Consider the following 20,386-nt stretch of genomic DNA (forward strand, 5'->3'; position numbering starts at 1 on the left):
AAAATATGATAAGTGGAAGCTCAAAACGTGTGTACGTAATCCGAGAGAGCAATCCTCCTCAAGCCTTTTTTTTTTGTTCACAGAAAATGAATTGTGATTCTGTTTGTTCTTGAAGGTTTTATGAGATTCATTCTTTTAAGTTATCCCACTTAAGGACCCAATATAGCATACTTCATGTGAAATCAAAGAACGAACTAATCGGACATAATTTCAAACAAAATCAGGCCAAAATGAAGTTTGTTTGGAGTCGTTTCAGAAGTTCAAAACAGCTTTCCGGTAGGCTTGCTGCCATATGGCGCTTTTCCACTGCATGGTACGGCTCGGCTCGGTTCGGTACGGTTCAACACGGCGCGGAGCGGTTCGGCTCGCTTCGCTTTTCCACTGCGTGGTACGACTCAACTCGGTACGGCACGGTTCGGTTCGCTTTAGCTCGGTTGCTTTTCCACTGCAGTTAGTACCGCTTCAAAGTGGGTGGGACTGATCGTTAAGTTGTATGTCCGGTGGTAGCCGTGTGCGGCTAAGAGCTGTGCTACTTCCGCTCCTCGGCAACCAACGAGAGGAACGTCTGCACCTCGTCCACTGACCACGATTCAGCCATTTCTTGTTTGATTTTTTTTTACTTTTTTTGTCAAGTAAAAACAGGTGCTACCGCGTTTGCTGTTGTCTGGCTATTTAAATATAGCGGGTTTAGGCTAGTGTCTCGTGTAGCAAATATACAATGATGCTGAAGTGACGATTTTGTCGACCAATCAGTGATCTGCAGTGTTTTCACGTCACATTTAGTATCGGTACGGTACGCTTGGAACCTCAACAGAGGTGGTACCATTTAAAGCGAGCCGAAGCGAGCCGTACCGTACCGTACCATGCAGTGGAAATGCGCCATAAGTGAGCCGTACCGAACCGAGCCGTACCGTACCATGCAGTGGAAAAGCGCCAAAGCGTGCCGTGCCGTACCGAACCGTACCGTACCATACAGTGGAAAAGCGCCATTAGTGTGTGTTATTGGTGTTACGCGGTGTTCAGCCACACACAGGTTACATCGCGTGCCCACCATGGCACCACATACAAATAGTGCCTATTTGGCAATATTTTGTACTGTTTTATTTAGTTTTTCATTGAGAACAATAATGAACCCACCATTCAAGCATTGCCGCTAATTCAAATTCGCTAATCATAGAATTTTAAGACCTTTTATTGTTGGCCTATCAGAGGCGTAATTATTAGCCGTTGCCAATTCAGTTAAGAGAGTAAGATGTTTCATTGTCAGTTCAGTTTAGTCACCGAGACATTCATTTATTCACAAGATCTCCAGAAGGTAAGATGTGACTTTAGCACTGTGTGTCTGTATCAGTGTGGCTGGCTTGTAAACCGGAGTAAAGGATGCTGAGTGTGAGGTCATCTCGATCGTTCTCCAGGCCTATACCACACAACGGATCTGGATCAGTGGTGCAGTTGTCACGCGTCACTTCTGAAAAAAACATGACTTTGTTTCAGCCTTACATGGCCGTCTCTTTGAGTTTTATTTCATTATCAATATAACAACTCCACTAGTTGATAATTATGTTGTAAAACTAATCTAAAGCAGTTTTGTAAATGTAAATTTGTCATAGTGATCCTAACAAAGCATGGCACTTCCTTTTACACCTCTCGCTAGCAGATTTGTTTCTTCGCCCTGAGGTTGTGTTAACGGTTTAAAGACTTCCGGGCTTTCTCATGCTTTATGTCACGTAATTGCTATAGAAACACCCGTCTGTGGTTTTGTCAGTGCTTGCTTGAGTAGAAGGTGAATGAGTGATGAGTAAGTGTTTCTCACTTCCATGAGCACAACGTTCTCGTGAAGACACAACGAAGGACACGAGGACACCAAACGCATGTCTGTGAGGATTGAGCTTGTTGCTCTCATGTGCATTGTGGTGGCTGGTGATGATGTTTATTGAATGCACAAAGATGCAAGATTGCATAAGGACGCATGTTGAGAAACGGCCAAAGCCTCAGCTGTGCTGTTGTCACTCACTAGCACATGTGCAGTGAAGCACAGCTAACGCATGGAGTGTATTGCAGGATGTTGAAGTGGTTTAGATGTGATTTTGATGGCAGGTGAAGCGAAATAGTCACTTTCTATTCTAAAGAAAAGGATTGTTTCATAAACTTTGTTTCATAATTTCCTTTTTCAAACTAGCTTTTTATATTTCCTGAAGAAAACGAGTGGTGCTTGTCAGTATGAAACTGCCAGTTCCGGTTCCACTCAATGTCCTGTGTGAATGTCCCATAATGCAGCACTTATTTCACTTTATACGCCAATGTCTGTGTCCCGAACGCCACTTCACAGTGTAATTTGAATGTGTACTAGGCTTGCTGCGATTGTCAGTGTTTACATCACAAATTGGGCTGTCCTTATTAAAGCGCATGCATGCTTGCACACATACCGAGATCATCACGCACACGCAGAAACATTCAGGAACTCAGAAATTCATTCTTCCCGCGGGTCCTTAAAGTCTTGAGTTGACTGAACTCATTTTTGATCAAATTTAAGATCATCGAAAAATCTTAAATAACTTAAATGGTATAGCAAAGTCTTGATTATCGTAGTAAGAGAGCTTAAATTTGGGTCATTATATGGCCTATTGTGATTATTGTTGACAGACTCGAGCATGTAGAGAACGTCAGAAACTGAACGCACATCTGTACTGTATCAGGTGTAGACAGCGTCAGTGATTATAATGGGCGCTATTTGCTTTTGACGTGATCCTCACATCCAGTTTAGGCAAATGTCAGCCGTTAAGCGACTGAACGTCAATGGGCGGGTACGATGGTACGAAGACCTCGTATATGGTCTCTTATGTCTCTCTCTGTCTTCACTTGAACTGTTATACCTAGGAGCATTCAGTTGCTGTTTAGTGTCAAGCACTAGCCTATTTGTTTTTCTGACGGAAGAATGGCGTTTAAAGGGTTAGTCCACCCAAAAATGAAAAAATAAATTATAATAATTCTGTGGAAAATGAAAATTTGGATCCCAAAGTTATTCAAATATCTTCTGTTTCACTTCCCTTTGTCTTCCATTTGTTCTCAAATACTGAACAAAATCATGACTCTATACTACCATACTGGTAACATTACAGTTTTACAATTTCAGTATTTAACATTTTTTGACAGCACTAGTCATATCTGTGATTGCTGAGGTTACAAGAGACATTTTAAAAACACGTTCTATCATGGCCTTGGCTTTTGGTCGGCTTTTAGAAACTGTTCTCAGTCTCCATGTTTATCTTTTGATATAGCCTGCAGTTTAAGGACCTGCTTGCACTGGTGCCAACACCAATTTGATAAGTGCTCCCATTCCTTTTCCACACGGACTATTGATCAGCCGGCTCCAAAAAACAGCAAGAGCTTAAAACAAATACGTTTACTCATTGACCGGTCACGTGATCAAACTGTTTGATTTCTCCGATAGAAACACAAATGTCTCGGTGAGATCAACTAGTTTATTATAGCCAGATGAACCAGTGCTTACATTTTCAACAACACTGATGTGGAAAACATGAGAAACATTGAGCCTCAACGATCCAGTCTGTGGGGTTTTTTAACCCACAAATCATCAACATTTTCCATGGATGTACTGTAGTATCACTATCACTGTAACCATGGTATTGTGGCATGCATTGCATATTCATATAGAATTGTATTAAATATTAAGCTATAGCAGTTTTTGTGTATTAGTTTCTTTTAAATGTGTTTAGGCAACTGTTTTTCATATAAGTAGAAACCATGGTTAAATTTGACCACTGTAGTTATCTGGCATTTGTGGTTCGACCCGTGGATTTCATGATCCGCTAATGGATGATACTATTGAAGACCAATGGCTAATGTTAATGGTAGTAATCCAACGTAACTCCGTCAGTTAGAATATAACAATTATATCTTATAAAACTGCTAAAAAAGATATTTTTTGGTTTATAAAAATAAATTTGCATCTGCATCCCAAATTGAGCTCCTGTCAACTTTCTGAGAGATCAAACATGTAGGCTAATATTAGTACTATTGCATGTGTGGTCGGTGCCACCGTCTCTGGACGTGTGTGTGGCACGCCTGTCTAATCTCAGTCTGGAGCGCTGTAAGGCCCTCTTCACTTTCTGACTGTGGTCTTGGCTGTTTTTTCCTCTACTTTGTTGGGAGCTTGTTTGGCTGCATTCTTAAAATAGCTCTCTGACGTGTACGGTCCTGCTGAGGAATGTGACTGTGGCCGTCCAGAATTCTCTCTGGCAGGATGTTATGCAAACATTCATCTCTGAACCGAGAGGTTTGTTATTACCACAGTTTGAAAAATGTTTAGAAAATGCTTGATTTTATTTTTTTCAAGGTTAAAAATTGCCGGAATTTTGAATATTGTCCTTGAAAATGCTTTAAAAATATATTTTATTGTGTCTGATTACATTTGGTGTGATTTAAAAAATAAAAATAATTTGTGTGCTTCCAATCAGTTTTTAGTTTAATGGGGCACAGAATTGTTCATGGCATTGTTTTAATGACAGCTGATTGGAAGAGGAGATTTATAAACTATGGGTATGTCGAGGAATAACAACACTAAAGCTATAGCTCAGAATGACAAAAAAGAGACATTGATGTAGGGATGCACGAATAATCGAAATAAAACTGAAATTGCAATATGGCTTAATGCGGTTATCAAACTGCAAATTTGATAATAAAATCAATATGGTGCGCCACATGTTTCAGTGTTTTTACACATTAGCAACTCATTGTGTACAGTTGTAAGTAATTCTGGATAAATTAAGAAGCACAATTTTTTTTCTTTCAAACAGAGATCCCGATTCTGAAGACAACTTAATAACAACATAACGTCATTTACTAGAGGTTCTGACGAAATGTTAATGGCTGCAGTCTATTTAAAATGTGAATGACTTAATCATTCAGTGACTCATTCCTAAATATTGAACTTTTTTCATTACTGGATGAATCAGCATTTGTCTGTAAAATAAAAATAATTTTTATTTGATGCGTGTGATGCTGGCCAATAGTGAGCCTACGTTCTGAGTAGCCTATGGAGGAGTGAGCCAGCTCTCAGATTTCATCAAAAATATCTTAATTTGTGTTGTGAAGATGAGCGGAAGTCTTTCGGGGTTGGAACAACACGAGGGAGAGAAATTACTGACAGAACTTTCATTTTTTGGTGAACTATCCCTTTAAGTGTCAAAGTGGTAGTTGTGTGGACTGTCAATGAAAATATATAATTCTCTCATATCATTAAAATATCTTTGTTTGTGTTTTGAAGATGAACAAACGTCTTATGAGTTTGAAATATGAGGTCGAGTAATTGTTGATGATTTTTCTCCCTGCATCTTGTTCTTTTGGAACCAGCCATCACAGGAATACATTACATTTTAAAATATAAATTTGTTTAACTCATTCCTCTTTGGTCTAATGCCCTTTTCACACGATGTAAAATAAGTATTTGATGTCCCCAGAGTGTGTATTTGATGTCTCCAGAGTGTGTGTGTGAAGTTTTAGCTCAACATACCCCACAGATATTTTAAATGGCATGTTAAAATTGTCACTTGTTGAGGGTGAGCCAAAATGCTCCATTTTTGTGTCTGTCCCTTTAAATGCAAATGAGCCGCTACTCGCGGCACCGAGGGCGGAGCTTCAAGAGTTTGCACTCACACACACATGCACTGAAAATTTAAAAAAACTTTTAGCCTTTTATGTTCAAACCGGATTCAGACAATGATGAAGAGACTCAAGAAGAAGAGACAACATGTAGAAGAACAGGACATTTCTGAATGGTTAGTTGATGAATTTATGTAGCTTATGTGTAGTTATCTTCTAGTCATTGATTCGCATATTCTGTCTTGATAATCTATAAATCGTGTTCAGGGGGCGGGGTTTATGTACATTTTAGGGTTGGTGATGTCACTAACCCGGGAGGAATGTCGTGTAGTTCCTACCAGCCGTTTGTTGTAGTCCTTAAAAAAAACATTTCTTTAAAATAAAATATCTTCTTTTGCTTTGAACTTTGAGCGTTGCAACTTTGCAGATGTTGTTTATGATCAAACAGCAACATTACACACTAACTAACTAAACACATTACACACTAACATTATGGGCACATTATGAAATAAATGTTCTCCAAAACACGTTGGCCATAATTATTGGCACACTTTGCTTTTTGCAGTCTCCTTTTGCCAAGATAGCAGCTCTGAGTCGTCTCCTGTAATGCCGGATGAGTTTGTAGATCAGAGATTATTCCTCACACAGAATCTCTCCAGATCCTGCAGATTCCCAGATCCATGCTGGCGCTTCTTCTCTTCAGGTCAAGCCACTCATTCTCTATAGGGATCAGTTTAGGGGACTGGGACGGTCATGGCAGAGGCTTCATTTTGTGTTTGTTTTGTGTTTGTTTTGGACCGTTGTCCTGATGGAAGATCCAACCACGGCCCATTATACGATTTCTAGCAGAGGCCGTCAGGTTGTGATTTTTTTATCTGTTGATATTTGATAGAATCCATGATGCCATGTATCTGAACAAGATGTCAGGGTTGTTTGATATATTTTTAATAGGCTTTCTGACCCCAAGACTCAACTAATCTGTGCAGTTCTCCATCTGTGATCCTTGAAGAGTCTTCGGTCACTCAAACGTTCCTCCTCACGTGCATTAAAGGCACACTGTGCAGGGATTTCTCCCATCTAGCGGTGAAATTGTATTTTGCATTCAAACGAATAGTGCTCTCTATGCCTCACTTTTTCAAACGCGTGTTGCAACTACGGTAGCAGTTATGTGCCAAGAAGCTATAAACGTCTTCCAATAGCACTTCATCGAGTTTAACTATACATGTTCTACCGTTATGATGCCTATATAACGAATTACACAACCAAGCAATGAAAAAAAGCTTGTAATTTAGACCGTAACATTGACTCACCTGTGGAGAAGAAAGCAGGCGACTTCAGCGTCTTTCTCCTTCATCAGCTCTTTCCACCTGGGAAAAGCTATCCCCATATTTACCCTAGTTTTTTTTATTTTGCCGGTCACGTTTCCTTTTAAATTAAAGTTTTAGCTTTTTTTGGCGACGAGGATTCCTTCTCCTGTGGCTCGGCATGAGTATGAAGTATCGTGCAGTGCAGCCTTTCAAATCCGCGCCTCTCACTGATCTCCCTGTCCGTCTCAGTCACGTGACGCTGGCTCTGGACGAAACGCGTTGTGGAAACACGTTGAGGTAGCTAGAGCTTTTTGTCCCTCTCTGATATTATAGTTTTTCAAGATGGCGGAACGACATGGAAGCCTCCGTGGACTTACCCGTCCAATGTCAATAAAGATAAGAAATTCTTCGCTTACAAGGATAAGTCAGATCATTGGCAGAGCTAATTTTACACCAATCAGGACATATTTATGAATAAAGACATTGATTTTAGCTAATAAAATACTTAAACAACGACACAGTGTATCTTTAAGACAATAGACACACGTCCTCTTCCTGGCAGATTCATAACATCTTTAGTTGATTTGAACTTAAGTATTGCCCTGATGGTGGACATGTGGATTTTCAATGCTGCAGTCATTTTTCTTACAACACTTTCTATCTTGTGAAGCTCAACAATCTTTTGCTGCGCATCAGAACTGTATTCTGTGGTTTTACTCACTGTGATGATAGATGATTAAGGGAATTTGGCCTTTGTGTTTCCTCATATTTAAACTCCTGTGAAACAAGAAGTCATGGCATTTCATGTTCCTAGTCACCCTGGTGTGCTAAAAAAGGTCAATATTAATGGAAATATGCATATGGTTTACCCCCCCCCCCCCCCCCCCCCCACACACACACACACACACACACACTTTAAATTATTTAACTAAGGGTTAGATTTTTGCACATTTTTATAATGAAAGATCAAAAGGATAAACAATGCAGATTTATTTTTAACAGACATTTTTGATCATATTTACCAGGGGTGCCATTCATTCTGACCACAACTGTAATGAAAATAACATGATGATCATATTAAACGGCAAATAAATCAAAACGGCCTAACGTTACTGAATGAAGTGTCAGCCCAGGACGAGCTATAGGGCTGTGAAGGGGTGTTGATGGACTCGATCTACTCCATCTGTGTTTTGATCATCGTTCTGAATCCAATCCAGATGTAGCCGAGTCTTTGACAGCAACGCGATATTCTCAGCTTTTTGTTTAAAATGTTGCTTTTTTTATGCATATGCATATATTTTTCACACATTTAACTGTTGATAAAAAAAGTAGTTTCTTGTTTAAATCAGAGGGTCTGTTCTGTTTTTTGATACATTGCATGTTCAGATATACAACTAAATCATCTGGGGGCCAGGAGACTTTTGTGAAAATGATCAAAAATGCTGGCGCTGGCTGGCAACATTTTTCAAAGACGCTGGCGGGGAAAGAGTTAATGTGTAATATTTTATAATGTTAACGTTTTTACTATATTTGATTAAGCAAATACAGCATTGGTTTGCATAAGAGACTTCGAAAACTTTAAAACTGTATTATTTCTAACTTTGGACTGGTAGCGTACAGGGTGTACTGCACATACTGTATATAACGTATATTGCCCATCAACTTTTCAAGGGTAAGAAACTGCAGACTGATCTAACCAGGTTAGCAGTGGCATAAGTGACATCAACAGGATTAATCTTAATCTAGTGTAATCCTCAATGTGACGAGTTCAAGCATGCGGTGTGATCACTCAAACACTCACTCGACTGAGCCCAAGCCTAATCTTCAGCTCCTCTTTTAATGGGGACATCACACTCTTTTTATTTTATTTTAATATTTTCTTTGACACCCTTTGCAGGAAAAAACTCAAATATGGTGTAATTTGGTGTAATGTTCATGGCTGAATTAAACGAATATTATGGCATCCCTGTGACATCACTCCAGAGGGATGGACTGCTAAAAACTGCAAGAATTAAAGTTACAATATGTAAGATTTTTGCATTAAAATATCCCAGAATCACAAGGCCAGTGTTATATATTTTGTTAAGTTGACTTACAATATGCCAAATGATTCCAACTATTTTTAAATCGTGAGGAAATTGCGATTTTAACCGAGGAAACGGGGCTTGTGAGCGGCGGTGAGCTGGAGTCGCCAGTCAATGGCGTCATATCTGCGTCACCCTCAGTTTCCGCTCGTACTGCGCGGAGTCCTGGACAAACGCGGAAGTTGTAGTTGTAGTGTCTATCAAGTTGTTTCGCGCAGTTGTTATGAACACAATTATTCTTCACCGATTGCAGCCGGTTCTGTCGACAAAGACACGTCCCATAAACGTACGGGTCAATGTTATATATTCCAAATGTGGCATTCGGTAATAGTTATGTTTATGTAAGGAAAGAATTATTGCTTTAGGTTTGTGTTTAGTTTATTGACATTGTTTATCACGTCTGGTGTTTATGGCCATGTAAATAAATATAGCATGTGTTATACATAAAGATGAATCCGTCTTTTGGCAAATGATGTGTGTGTTCGAATGTACTTTTACAACAATTGTTTAGAACATGTAAAACTGCGCAGCGTTATCACAACAATGAGTTCGACAAATACAGTAACATGATAACCAATTTAGTATTAAACCTTACTTTTCTTGCGGTTAATTCATTTTAATGAAATAAAAGTATGTCATTAAACGCAACATTTATAAAAATAGAACTTTACCTCATCCATGAACATGATTTTTCGATTCCCGTCTGACTGATTTACATCCACGCTGGAAAATCATTCTTTTAGAAACACCTTTTGTGCAAATCCAGCATTGAACTGACCCTTGTTTGTGAAGCAGTTTGGCATAAAATGATTTGCCTAAATATATAACCTTTTAACGGCTTTCTTGAGCACATTTCCTTCATGAATGAAGTTCAGCCAGTGTGTCCTCAGATGCTATGGAGTCTGTGGAGACTCTTGTGTCTGTTGGTACATCCAGTAACAGAACATTTGTAATGTTTATTTTAATATTTCTGGGTGACATTGCATATCTCCAGCTGCTGCAGCGAGGAAACAGAAAGCGGCTGCTGCGGGATATACGCTAATAGGAGATCGGCATCAGTCATTGACGGGGCTTATGCAAGAGTTGAGGGAAATCTGGAACGGCTCGCTCGGAGAGACTATTTATGATTTATGGGGATTATAAAAAAGGAGTGGGTGGATTTTTACCATTATAGGCTCATAGGTGTGGACACACACACACACACACACACACACACACACACACACACACACACACACACACACACACACACACACACACACTCTGCATTCTGGTAGACTACATCACACAATCAAAGTGTGCTCTCTCAAAGTGACTTTTTTTTGTCCCATAAATTTACATTCACAGTTGATCGCACATTTGCTTTATGTATTGTCAGTATGAGGTGTGCAGATGGATGTGAAAAGTAACACACACACATAGCCTAAGGCTGCAGGCCTGCCACATAACATGAACCGGCACTTGCTGTTGTGTATTTAAACAACAGGTTTATCAATCAGTGTTTGATCGTGCAGAATCAGACGCTTACTTTTATCAACATCTCCTCTATTACTCCGGTTTTAAATAGTTTGCGTTAGCTTCCTGTTGAGTATAAGGTATTATTGTTTGTGTACAAGTCCCTGGTAGGCTTGACGCCATCCATGTCTGATCTTCTTCCTTACCATCCGACCTCTAATAATGCCACCAATAGGCCTCTAAGGTCATCGAATACTTCAAACTTAAAGGGATACTCTACTTTTTTGGGAATTAGGCTCATTTTCCAGCTCCCCTAGAGTTAAACAGTTTTACCGTTTTCGTATCCATTCAGATGATGAGCAAAAAATGACCAAAGAGTTGCGATATTTTTCCTATTTAAACCTTGAGCAGCGCAATGATATTACAAACTTTAAAAAACAAAACAAAAACAAAGTTACCGAGCTGGGGACTATTTTCAGGCGCTGCGTAATATCACTGCGCTGCTGGTACGGTAGCAGTTCCTGGATTATTATGCAGGAATGAGAGTACAGTTCCTATTCATACTGGCTTAGAAAATCACAACTTTTCATTTTCTGTCGGTCTTAGTACACGATGTAACTACAGAAGAGTCAAGTTTTAAATAGGAAAAATATCGAAACTCATTGATAATTTTTTGAGAGAGATGCTAACGGTCTAATCAGATTCAATGATCTATGCTAAGCTATGCTAAAAGTGCTACCGCCAGACCCGGAGATCGGCTGGATGGATTCGAAAACGGTAAAACTCAACGGTTTAACTCTTGGGGAGTTGGACAATGAGCCTATTTCCAAAAAAAGTGGAGTGTTCCTTTAAGGGAGATCGTGCATTTTTAGCGGCTGTAACGTTACCCAGATTGTGGAATAATTAGCCGTTGTGAATACATCTGCCAATTCTCATTGCTTAAGACTTATCCTTTTAAAATTGCTTATGGGCTGGAGTAATTGCTGTAATAATACTTTACTATGCATGCATTTTTATTGTTGGGTACTTTTTTTTTTTTTTTTGCTATTTGTTTTATGTATCTTTTTATTTTGTGCAGCATTTTGGTCGACGCTGTCGTTATTAAATGTGCTAGGCCTATATAAATCAATAAAACTAAACTAACTAATTTGTGGATATATGCATTGACTTGTGAGTTCGAACTTCAGCTTTAATATTTGTAGTGGCTGTGCTTTGAAGATGATCAATTTCAAGACTAGTTTTTAGCATGCTTGCAATGTGCTGTGCTTTATTGTGTTAACTGCCTGAGTTCTGCTATCAGAGAACTGCACATTCATTCATTTTAGCGCAGATGCTTCATTGATGACTGGCAAAAACGTATCTAGTCTGTGAAAGTGATCAATAATGCTTATATGCAGCACAACTACCGATCAGAAGACACTAAACTCACAGTCCACTGAAGTAATCTTTGTTTTGTTTGCTTCATTTCAGGACAGTTTGGATGCTCTGGTTTACGACCTTGATTTCCCGGCCCTGAGGAAGAACAAAAGCATCGATAACTTCTTAAATAGATGTAAGTATTTAGTCTGGGGCTTGTTGGAGGCTGCTTAACTGCAGGCGGGGATTGTTTTTGGGTCAGTACTTTCAGTCAGATACTATTTAGTCTGTCCAAGTATTCCCTCAACAAAAGGTCTTTCGGGACTGCATGGTGGTCACCCACATGTCATTATCTCTCTCTCTCTCACCGTTACATCGGAGGCATGACGTTGAATGACAGGTTTTACTGCTCTAAGTTGTAAACTTGGGCCTGTAACTTTTAATATGACCCAGACATCATCACGTATCGTGCGATTACTCTTCGAGACCTGAGAGATGAGAAGCGGGCTACATGTGCCATAGACGTATCTGGGATGTAGATGCACAGAGACACGGGGGGGTTCTCTGGACTCGGGCCAGTAACCAACCACCCGGAACAACCTAGCAACTACAATGGGTCCTTTTTACATTTCCAAGTTTGGAACGCAGAAGTAAACTATAGACGGCTAAATGAGAAAATAAGAGATCATAGCAGATATAATTTTCATTTCCCATTTGCTCCACAACAAAACGAAAAGCAACAACATTGCATTGCGTTCCAGCCACTCGTCTATGGGGCGATGACTGGACTGCTCATAGAAGTGTGAAGTGTTCGAGCCAAACAGCCAAAGCCTTGACCTAAAGTCTTTATTATATATGTGTGAAATGAATTGTTACTTTGCTTATCCTTGAATAGACATTAAATGTTGTTACAATGTATGAAAGGAATGAAACGGGTGTGTCTACTGCACACTGACGACACACGTTAAATTAACTCAACACTAAATATATTTTCATATGTAAATCTATGCATGAAATACAAAACAATACATCATTAACATCTGGGATTTTTTTGTTGCAGAAATTCACATAAACAATACATCTGACAATAACAGTCTCTGTTACTATGTTGCACTCTACTATATTAAACCAATTTTTGTACATTTACTATAACTTTACGAATAAAACAATATTGCACAACACAACATGTAAGGAATAATTGACGACAGGCCGTCGAATTATTAGAAAAATAATGCAAACCCGAGGTGGTAATGCGGTCACGAGTTTATTTTTCTAATAATTCAACGGCCTGGAGTCAATTATTCCGCTTATACTACAGTTACCACACCTCGAAATATTGTTCAGATGATGTATTTCAAGACGTTTGTAAAGTTTTTGTCATTAAAACGCTCTTGTATGTAGGACTAATTCCTTGCGCATCTAAACCCATGCTCCGCTGCTGATTCTAGAACGTAATTTTAGAGTTAGCGGAGGTTTGAGCCGCTGATAGCAGAGTAATGCTGGACACACACTTATCGACTGAAACATTCTCTGACTGTGAATGCAGCAGATTTTAAACACCGCTGTGAACACAGACTGAACGCGCTGAACACGCGTGCATGATCAGTCATAAGTATCAAATTATATTCATAACCGGCCTTACAGTAAGTGTGTCCCCGGCTTTATGCAGTTATTAATGCAGTTATGAGAGAGAGAGGGAGAGAGAAGCATGTGCGTCAAAATTATTATTGATTAATTATATTCAATTCGTTTTAATTAATTCGTTCATTCTTTTTTTCTATTAGTGACAGTAGACTAGCCTAATAAATGAAACACAAAGCCCTTTTAACAAGTATAGGCCTATCAATAATTTGTTTGTTATATTATCTTCAATAATTACGAAAACCCGTGCAGCAGGACTATCAATTTATTTAAAAATTCAGTTTCATTTTCTATTGATTATATAGGACAATATACTTTATTTATTAAAATTAAACTGCATGTTTCTATTGATTGTGAAGTTAGACATTGAACATTGCAGATCGAGCGCATGGGGCTGCGGTTTTTCTTGTTATGAATTGTATCCTATTTTCCGTTATTACGTTAACTACGCGAAGTGATATGGAGCGGTAATGCGGTCAAGACCTGCCGGAACTAATTTAGCCGTGCGGTTCCCTGAAAATAATTGCACACCGTAGAACATTCGTCAACCAATCAGATTCAAGCATTCAACGGCCCTGTAGTATAAAATGACATAACCTTAGTGAATAACTGTACAAGGCAAATTATGCTGAATGCGCAGACCTTAGTGTACATCTGTATTATTCAGATACATGTGTAGGACATATGCTGAGGTGTCTCATCCTTTTGATCTGATGTTTTAATATGTAGGTAAAATTCCCAACTTTAAACAAATGTCCATTTACATGCTTATGTCTGCATTGGAAGAATGTACGTGGACAATTCAGATATAAAAACGGTGACACGTTAGGTAATGTTTTCTCATTAAAGTCAGATCATTTCCTATTAAATGGCATGTGTGGGGATCAGTGGATGCACATGACGTCATGACCAGTTCTCTATTCTCTACCAGTGACACAAACCCAGAGTATCCTAAAGGTGCTAAAGCTAGGCTTGGTGTCATTACACGATCAACTAGGAACTGGCTTTAATGAGAGATATTTGGGCTCAATTTTATTGTCATTGGCGTATAGTTTTGTCATTATGGCGTACATGTTGGGGTACAATTTTTCTATTTGAACACGCACAATAATTTTATTTAGAGCATCTAATAGCCTAAACCTAAACAATATAAAACAATATAAAGCATAACAGGCGGAGACAAGTACAGTCACAATCATTAACACTTTTGTACAATTCAAAGCACTTCTAAATCATTTGCAAACTATTCATTTGTAATTCATACTTCTATACACAAATAGTAAGTTCTTCGTTCGTTGTCACTGTAGTTAACTAGCTCATGTGAAGAGTTATAAATATCCAAAAACCACTAGAACAATGTTATATATTTGGTTGATTTGTGTCATTGCATTATCCCAAGTGTTTCTAAGGATGTTTAAATCCAGAGAAATAAGCAGTTTTAGCCAGGACACCAAAGACACTTTAATATATGATATGTTTTATTGGACAGGTGAGCAACGGTTTGGATACGCTCATCTGCAGAAAACTAATCATTGTTATACAGCTCAGCACAGTTAGTCTTAATGTTGAAATCCCGTTTTCTTAGTTTACCGCGAGTATCATGTTCATACCTAATATTGATCTAGCTCACTGTCGTGTGCACAGGTGTCTCATATAACAGCCGCCGAGCAAACGCACAGAGTAGCATTATAATCACATCAACACACTCAAATCTACCTAACATGATAAAATAGCGTTGCGTTACAGTGCACACACACACACACACACACACGTGCGACCGTATGACCCTCGTCTCTCATTAGCAATCGCTCCAGCGGCTCGTTTCGCTCCAGCGGCTTTCGTAACGTTAATAAATCTTTAATACATTACCGGTCATCCATGAATGTGATTTCTGCCCGCGTCCCGTCGTATTCTCCGCCGGCTGTAGAGGCGAAGACAACAACTCCCATGATTCAGCGAAATCAAGCGTCATCAAACTACGATTTTGTTTTGAATAAGCGACCTCTAGCGGCGAAACATTACATACTGTGCCTTTAACTTTCCTTTATTAACAATTCATTTAATTAACAGTAAGTGGTCCAAATTTTTTTACAAATACATTAACCATGAATGTGTATCAATTCACATTATACATTTACATTTCTTTACTATTAATTAAACGCTTTGTAATGAGCCACACATGCAAGTGTGCAATCGCCCTATTTGTTCTAACGTTTTCAAACTTGAACGGATCATTAAATTGAATGAATGTGATTCAGATCATATTGTTCCTCTGCTGTAATTTTAAACCTGTTGGATGCCCCTCCGCCTTGTCCATGCATACGTGTGACTCGCACAAGTAAGAGAAGAATGGCTAAATCTGTCTGAATGTAATCTGTCCGCTGGTGTCCGCTAGGGAAGCAGAGCTGCGGTGTTAGATAAGGCCTTCACCTAAACGGATTCCCTTTCACTTCCTCCCGCTGCAGCGAGCTCGTCTAACTCCTCCCTCCGTTTGTTAATGTGTTCCTAACAATATGCAGATGCTTGTCTAAAGGCTCAGCCAGAAGTGTGTGTGATTCAGTGCTGGATCAGAGTGGAGATCTACAGGACTGTACAAGATCTCACTCCTGCTGCTTCTGATGCTGTGCTACGGTCAGTCAGTCCAGGCTTTAGGACTGCGATTTGCTCGACCGAAGCGAACCGAAAGGTGGCAAGAGGTGTAGCATTGATTAAAAGGATAGTTCCCTCAAAAATGAAAACGCTGTCAGCAATTTCTCATCCTCACGTCGGTCCAAACCCGTGAGACTTTCGTTCGTCTTTTTGATGAAAGCTGAGAGCTTTCTGTCCCTCCATTGACTGTTTAACCTCCAGTGGTTTAACCTCAATTTTATGAAGCGACACGAATGCTTTGTTTGTGCAAAAAAAACCCACATAATTTATCACTTTATTCACAAAATATGAATCTCCTAAGTGCTTTATAAAATCGGCCTCTTGCAGATCTGGGTTACATTGTGCATATGTGTGTGTGTGTGTGTGTTTCTAGATAAGGACACAATCAGCAAGATTCGGGAGCTGCGTATGAGAGCGGAGGACTATGAGGTGGTAAAGGTCATAGGAAGAGGGGCATTTGGAGAAGTACAACTGGTAAGTGTGTCGCGTATCGTCATCTTTTCTGCTGTCGACCGATGTTGTTTTTTCAATGGCCAACGCTGATAGCTTAGAGAGCAGGATGGCCGCCGATAGATTTCTTTTTTTAAATTTAATTTTAAAAAGAATCTCTAAACTAAACACTTACTTTAGATGGCAACTTCTTGATTCTGTATTTCAGTGTTTTTCACAAATAAAGAAATTGTTTTAAAAAATATGAATAAAAAGCAAGTAAACGCTGTAACCGACAGAGCACTCAGTAATGTGGTAAGTTTGTGCACACTGGGAATCCCTTGTTTTTTTGTTTTTTGTTTTATAAATAAAGACAAGGCAACACAAATGTTGCTGAAGCTGAACTCTCCTGTCAGCGGTGAACTCACACGGACCGACCGCCGCGCACATTCTCCGCGCCGGCAAAATAAACGTCCGGCGCGCTGTCAAAATAAAAGTCTCACTTCCAACACATCGGACAAACAGAAAAGCGGATATTTGAAAAATGCCAAATGTCGGCTGATATATCGGCCTTGGCCACTAGTCACTGCCAGTACCGGCCGGTTTTAATGCTGTCATACTGTATATACCATTACCTACAATTACATAAATTAGTTTGTTACAACTTTTTACCAGTACCTTTAACATTTGCGTCGTAACTGCGTCGTAATTTTTTATCCAAAATTTGATTTTGAAAATTCTATTTATGATAAAACTATTACAGTGACAGTTATCAACATGCTAAACCAATTGATAGATATTTATATTCTTTTGTGAACACAAAAAAACATAGGGGCATTTAGCCCTAAAGTGTGCATATTTTGACTGACAATTTATTTGTATAGCACTATTAAAAACAACAGCTGTTGACCAATGTGCTTTCCACATAGAGTCACAAATCACATATAATAAGAAACTTTATATAAAAAAAAACATGTAAGCACATACAAAAAGACAGTGTTTAATCAAAAACATTGTCATAAATTGTCATAAATATATTGTCATAAATATAATTATATTAATATAAAATAATGCTGTTTTCAAATATGTTTGCTTCATATTTCTTGCGAAAGAATCATCATCGATTTCTATGGCCTGTCTTCCAGGACTTCTTGCTATGACGTACATGCGAGATCACTTACCTCTGTCTTCTGGCGACACAGATTCAACATAAACATCCATGTTCTGACATGTGCAGAACACCAAGCGTGAAACATGAAGCAAACTAATATATGATTATGATTACATAGAGTACATTACAATACAGAATGTTTGCATGAGAAATGCTGAGCAGGTGTAGCGTTAGCTTACTGTAAAAAGTGTACATTTGCAGAATTACTCCGCCAAATGGCATGTTGGGTATTGCTAGCCAGTCAGCTAGCATAGCAGTCTGTGAACCGCTGGGAGACGCTCAGTCGCTACGCTACATGTAATAAGTCGGGTGTTGAAAGCTGGCGGGACATGCATTTACTGGAGGCCGTGAGCACGGTGTTGAGGAGACTTCGGGTCACTGATGCCTGGTCTTGAACAGTGTGTTAGTGTCTCGCTCCTCAAACTGTGCTGCATCTCTTCAGGCTGAGGACATGAAGACAACCATTCTTCAACCAAAAGTGTCAAATGTCAAATTATGCAGTAGAAAACAGTATAGCGTTTTTAACGCATTTTTACCCCATACGGAAAAAAAAACCTGTCAAAAAAAAAAGTCCCGTTAAATTTACTGTAAATCACTGGTAGCTGTGGCTCCCAAACATTTTTTTAAAATACAATATGGTATATGCTTTATACTTGTTCATAGGGCTGTGAAACTGCATCCAAAAAATAAGTTTGTGTTTAGATAACGTGTGTATTGTGTATAGTTATATATATAGATCATATTCACACACACCACACACATGCCATGCATGTATATATTTAGGACATTTTTTATTCATATATAAAATATTTATATTTAAACAATATAAATTATATCAATATATATATATATGCAAATATTTCTTAAATATACATACGTGTGTGTGTATATATATATATATATATATATATATATATATATATATATATATATATATATATATATATATATATATATATATATATATTTATAATAATTATACACAGTACACACATATATTCATTAAACACATGGATGCTATTAATCGTTTCACAGTCCCACTTGAATAACTTGAGTATCTTAAATAGATATTTTAGTATATTAAGCTTAATATTTAGATTTTTATGAAAACGAGTACTTTTACTGGAGTAATATTTTATCAGGGAAGTTCTTGTACTTTATTTGTGTATTACTTCCATAGAACAATACGCAACTATAAGTAAATGCCCAGTCAATAAAGGTCTGCTAGGGTCCAGATGTTGGGTCACACTGGCCAGCACTTCTACATGTGCAGTTTGCTTTTGCCTCACGTTTGTAACTTTCCGTCGGTGTGAACAGTAGAAGTCATGCGAGTGCTATTTTCTATATTGTTTCCTCAGTGTGTCATAGTTCAGTGAAGGCAAAGTAAATAACAAGCTCTATTCATGTCCCCTGTCTTCCTGTTCTGTAGGTTAGGCACAAAGCCACGAGGAAAGTGTACGCCATGAAGCTGCTCAGCAAGTTTGAGATGATCAAGAGGTCGGACTCGGCTTTCTTCTGGGAAGAGAGAGATATCATGGCCTTTGCCAACAGTAATTGGGTTGTACAGGTATGAATCAATTGATTAATTATGATTATTAATCATAATTGTCTTGAATGTGGATGGATGTCTAGTTGCTCTCTAGTTAATATAAAAACTGAATAGATTATATTCAGGTTATGTGCAACAAACCTCAAGTCTATTGTATGCGCTTCACTAAATATACCGTTTTGCTCAGGATGCCTTCAAAGCAGCAACGGATGATGGAGCCGTAACCGATGTCCAGCGCATATGCAGATTGTTATCTAAACGTTTTTTTTTCTTTCTTCCCTTTCAAATTTGGGTATTTAAGTTGAATAAAATGGCAACAATAAAAATAGCTAGCTAGGTTAGCGATTAGCTTAAACGTTTATAGATATCGGCGCCAGTTCGTATGTCTGCTAACACTTTCTCCGACTAGCGGATATCATGTGACCCTCGGCATAAAGCTTATTGTTTTTGTTGCCATTGATCATGTCAAGTGTATTTGTTTTTAATGCTTTCTTTGAACCTTTTGTTGTATTCTTGAGCATGATGCTAATACATGTATAAAATTAACACTCGCCAAGCGACAAATGCAAGTAAAGATCGGCGTTGGCGAGCATATGCAATTGTGTCAGTCGCCAGTAGGGCGTCAGTAGGGGTCATCTCATAGGTCAAATAAATTTTTGATTTTTAATATTTTTCGAACACAGTTTTATGCACTATTGTAACCTCATTTTAATTTAATGCATATTAAGGCGAGACACTACAGGTGAATAGGGTTACATTTGAAAATAATAGATATCACCATAAAACTTCCTCAGTTGATTACTTACACAAGTATATAAAAAAATGTATTACAAGTTTTTGAAATTTGTATGTTTAATTATGCAAATTAGGCATTGTCTCATTAAATATGCACAATTTTGCATATATTTTCAGGTAGATGGATCTGAACATATGATAAAGCAAAATTCAGAATTTCAGGATATATGCTGAAAATATACTGTCCATAGCCTTAAAAAAATTGATTTTCGATATATTTTTTTGATTAAAATGTTAATAAATCAGGCCAGGGATGATTTATTAACAAATCCCTCAACACAATCAGAATACTGCTAAGTGTATAACTGGAAAGTTTGGTGTACATGGG

General features: G+C 38.4%; 1 protein-coding gene across 2 annotated transcripts in view; it reads left to right on the top strand.

The window, feature by feature from the left end:
• Positions 1-20,386, top strand: part of rock1 (Rho-associated, coiled-coil containing protein kinase 1) — a 77,582-nt gene that overhangs the window by 19,898 nt on the left and 37,298 nt on the right. For both annotated transcript variants that reach the window (XM_079612079.1, XM_079612078.1), the window contains exons 2-4: positions 11,939-12,020; positions 16,488-16,588; positions 19,144-19,281. In XM_079612079.1, the coding sequence (XP_079468205.1) occupies positions 11,939-12,020; positions 16,488-16,588; positions 19,144-19,281 (321 nt within the window). The remainder of the gene's footprint in view (positions 1-11,938; positions 12,021-16,487; positions 16,589-19,143; positions 19,282-20,386) is intronic.

Source organism: Phoxinus phoxinus (genome assembly GCF_949152265.1).
Source record: "Phoxinus phoxinus genome assembly, chromosome: 5".
In the NCBI taxonomy this organism is placed as follows: domain Eukaryota; kingdom Metazoa; phylum Chordata; class Actinopteri; order Cypriniformes; family Leuciscidae; genus Phoxinus; species Phoxinus phoxinus.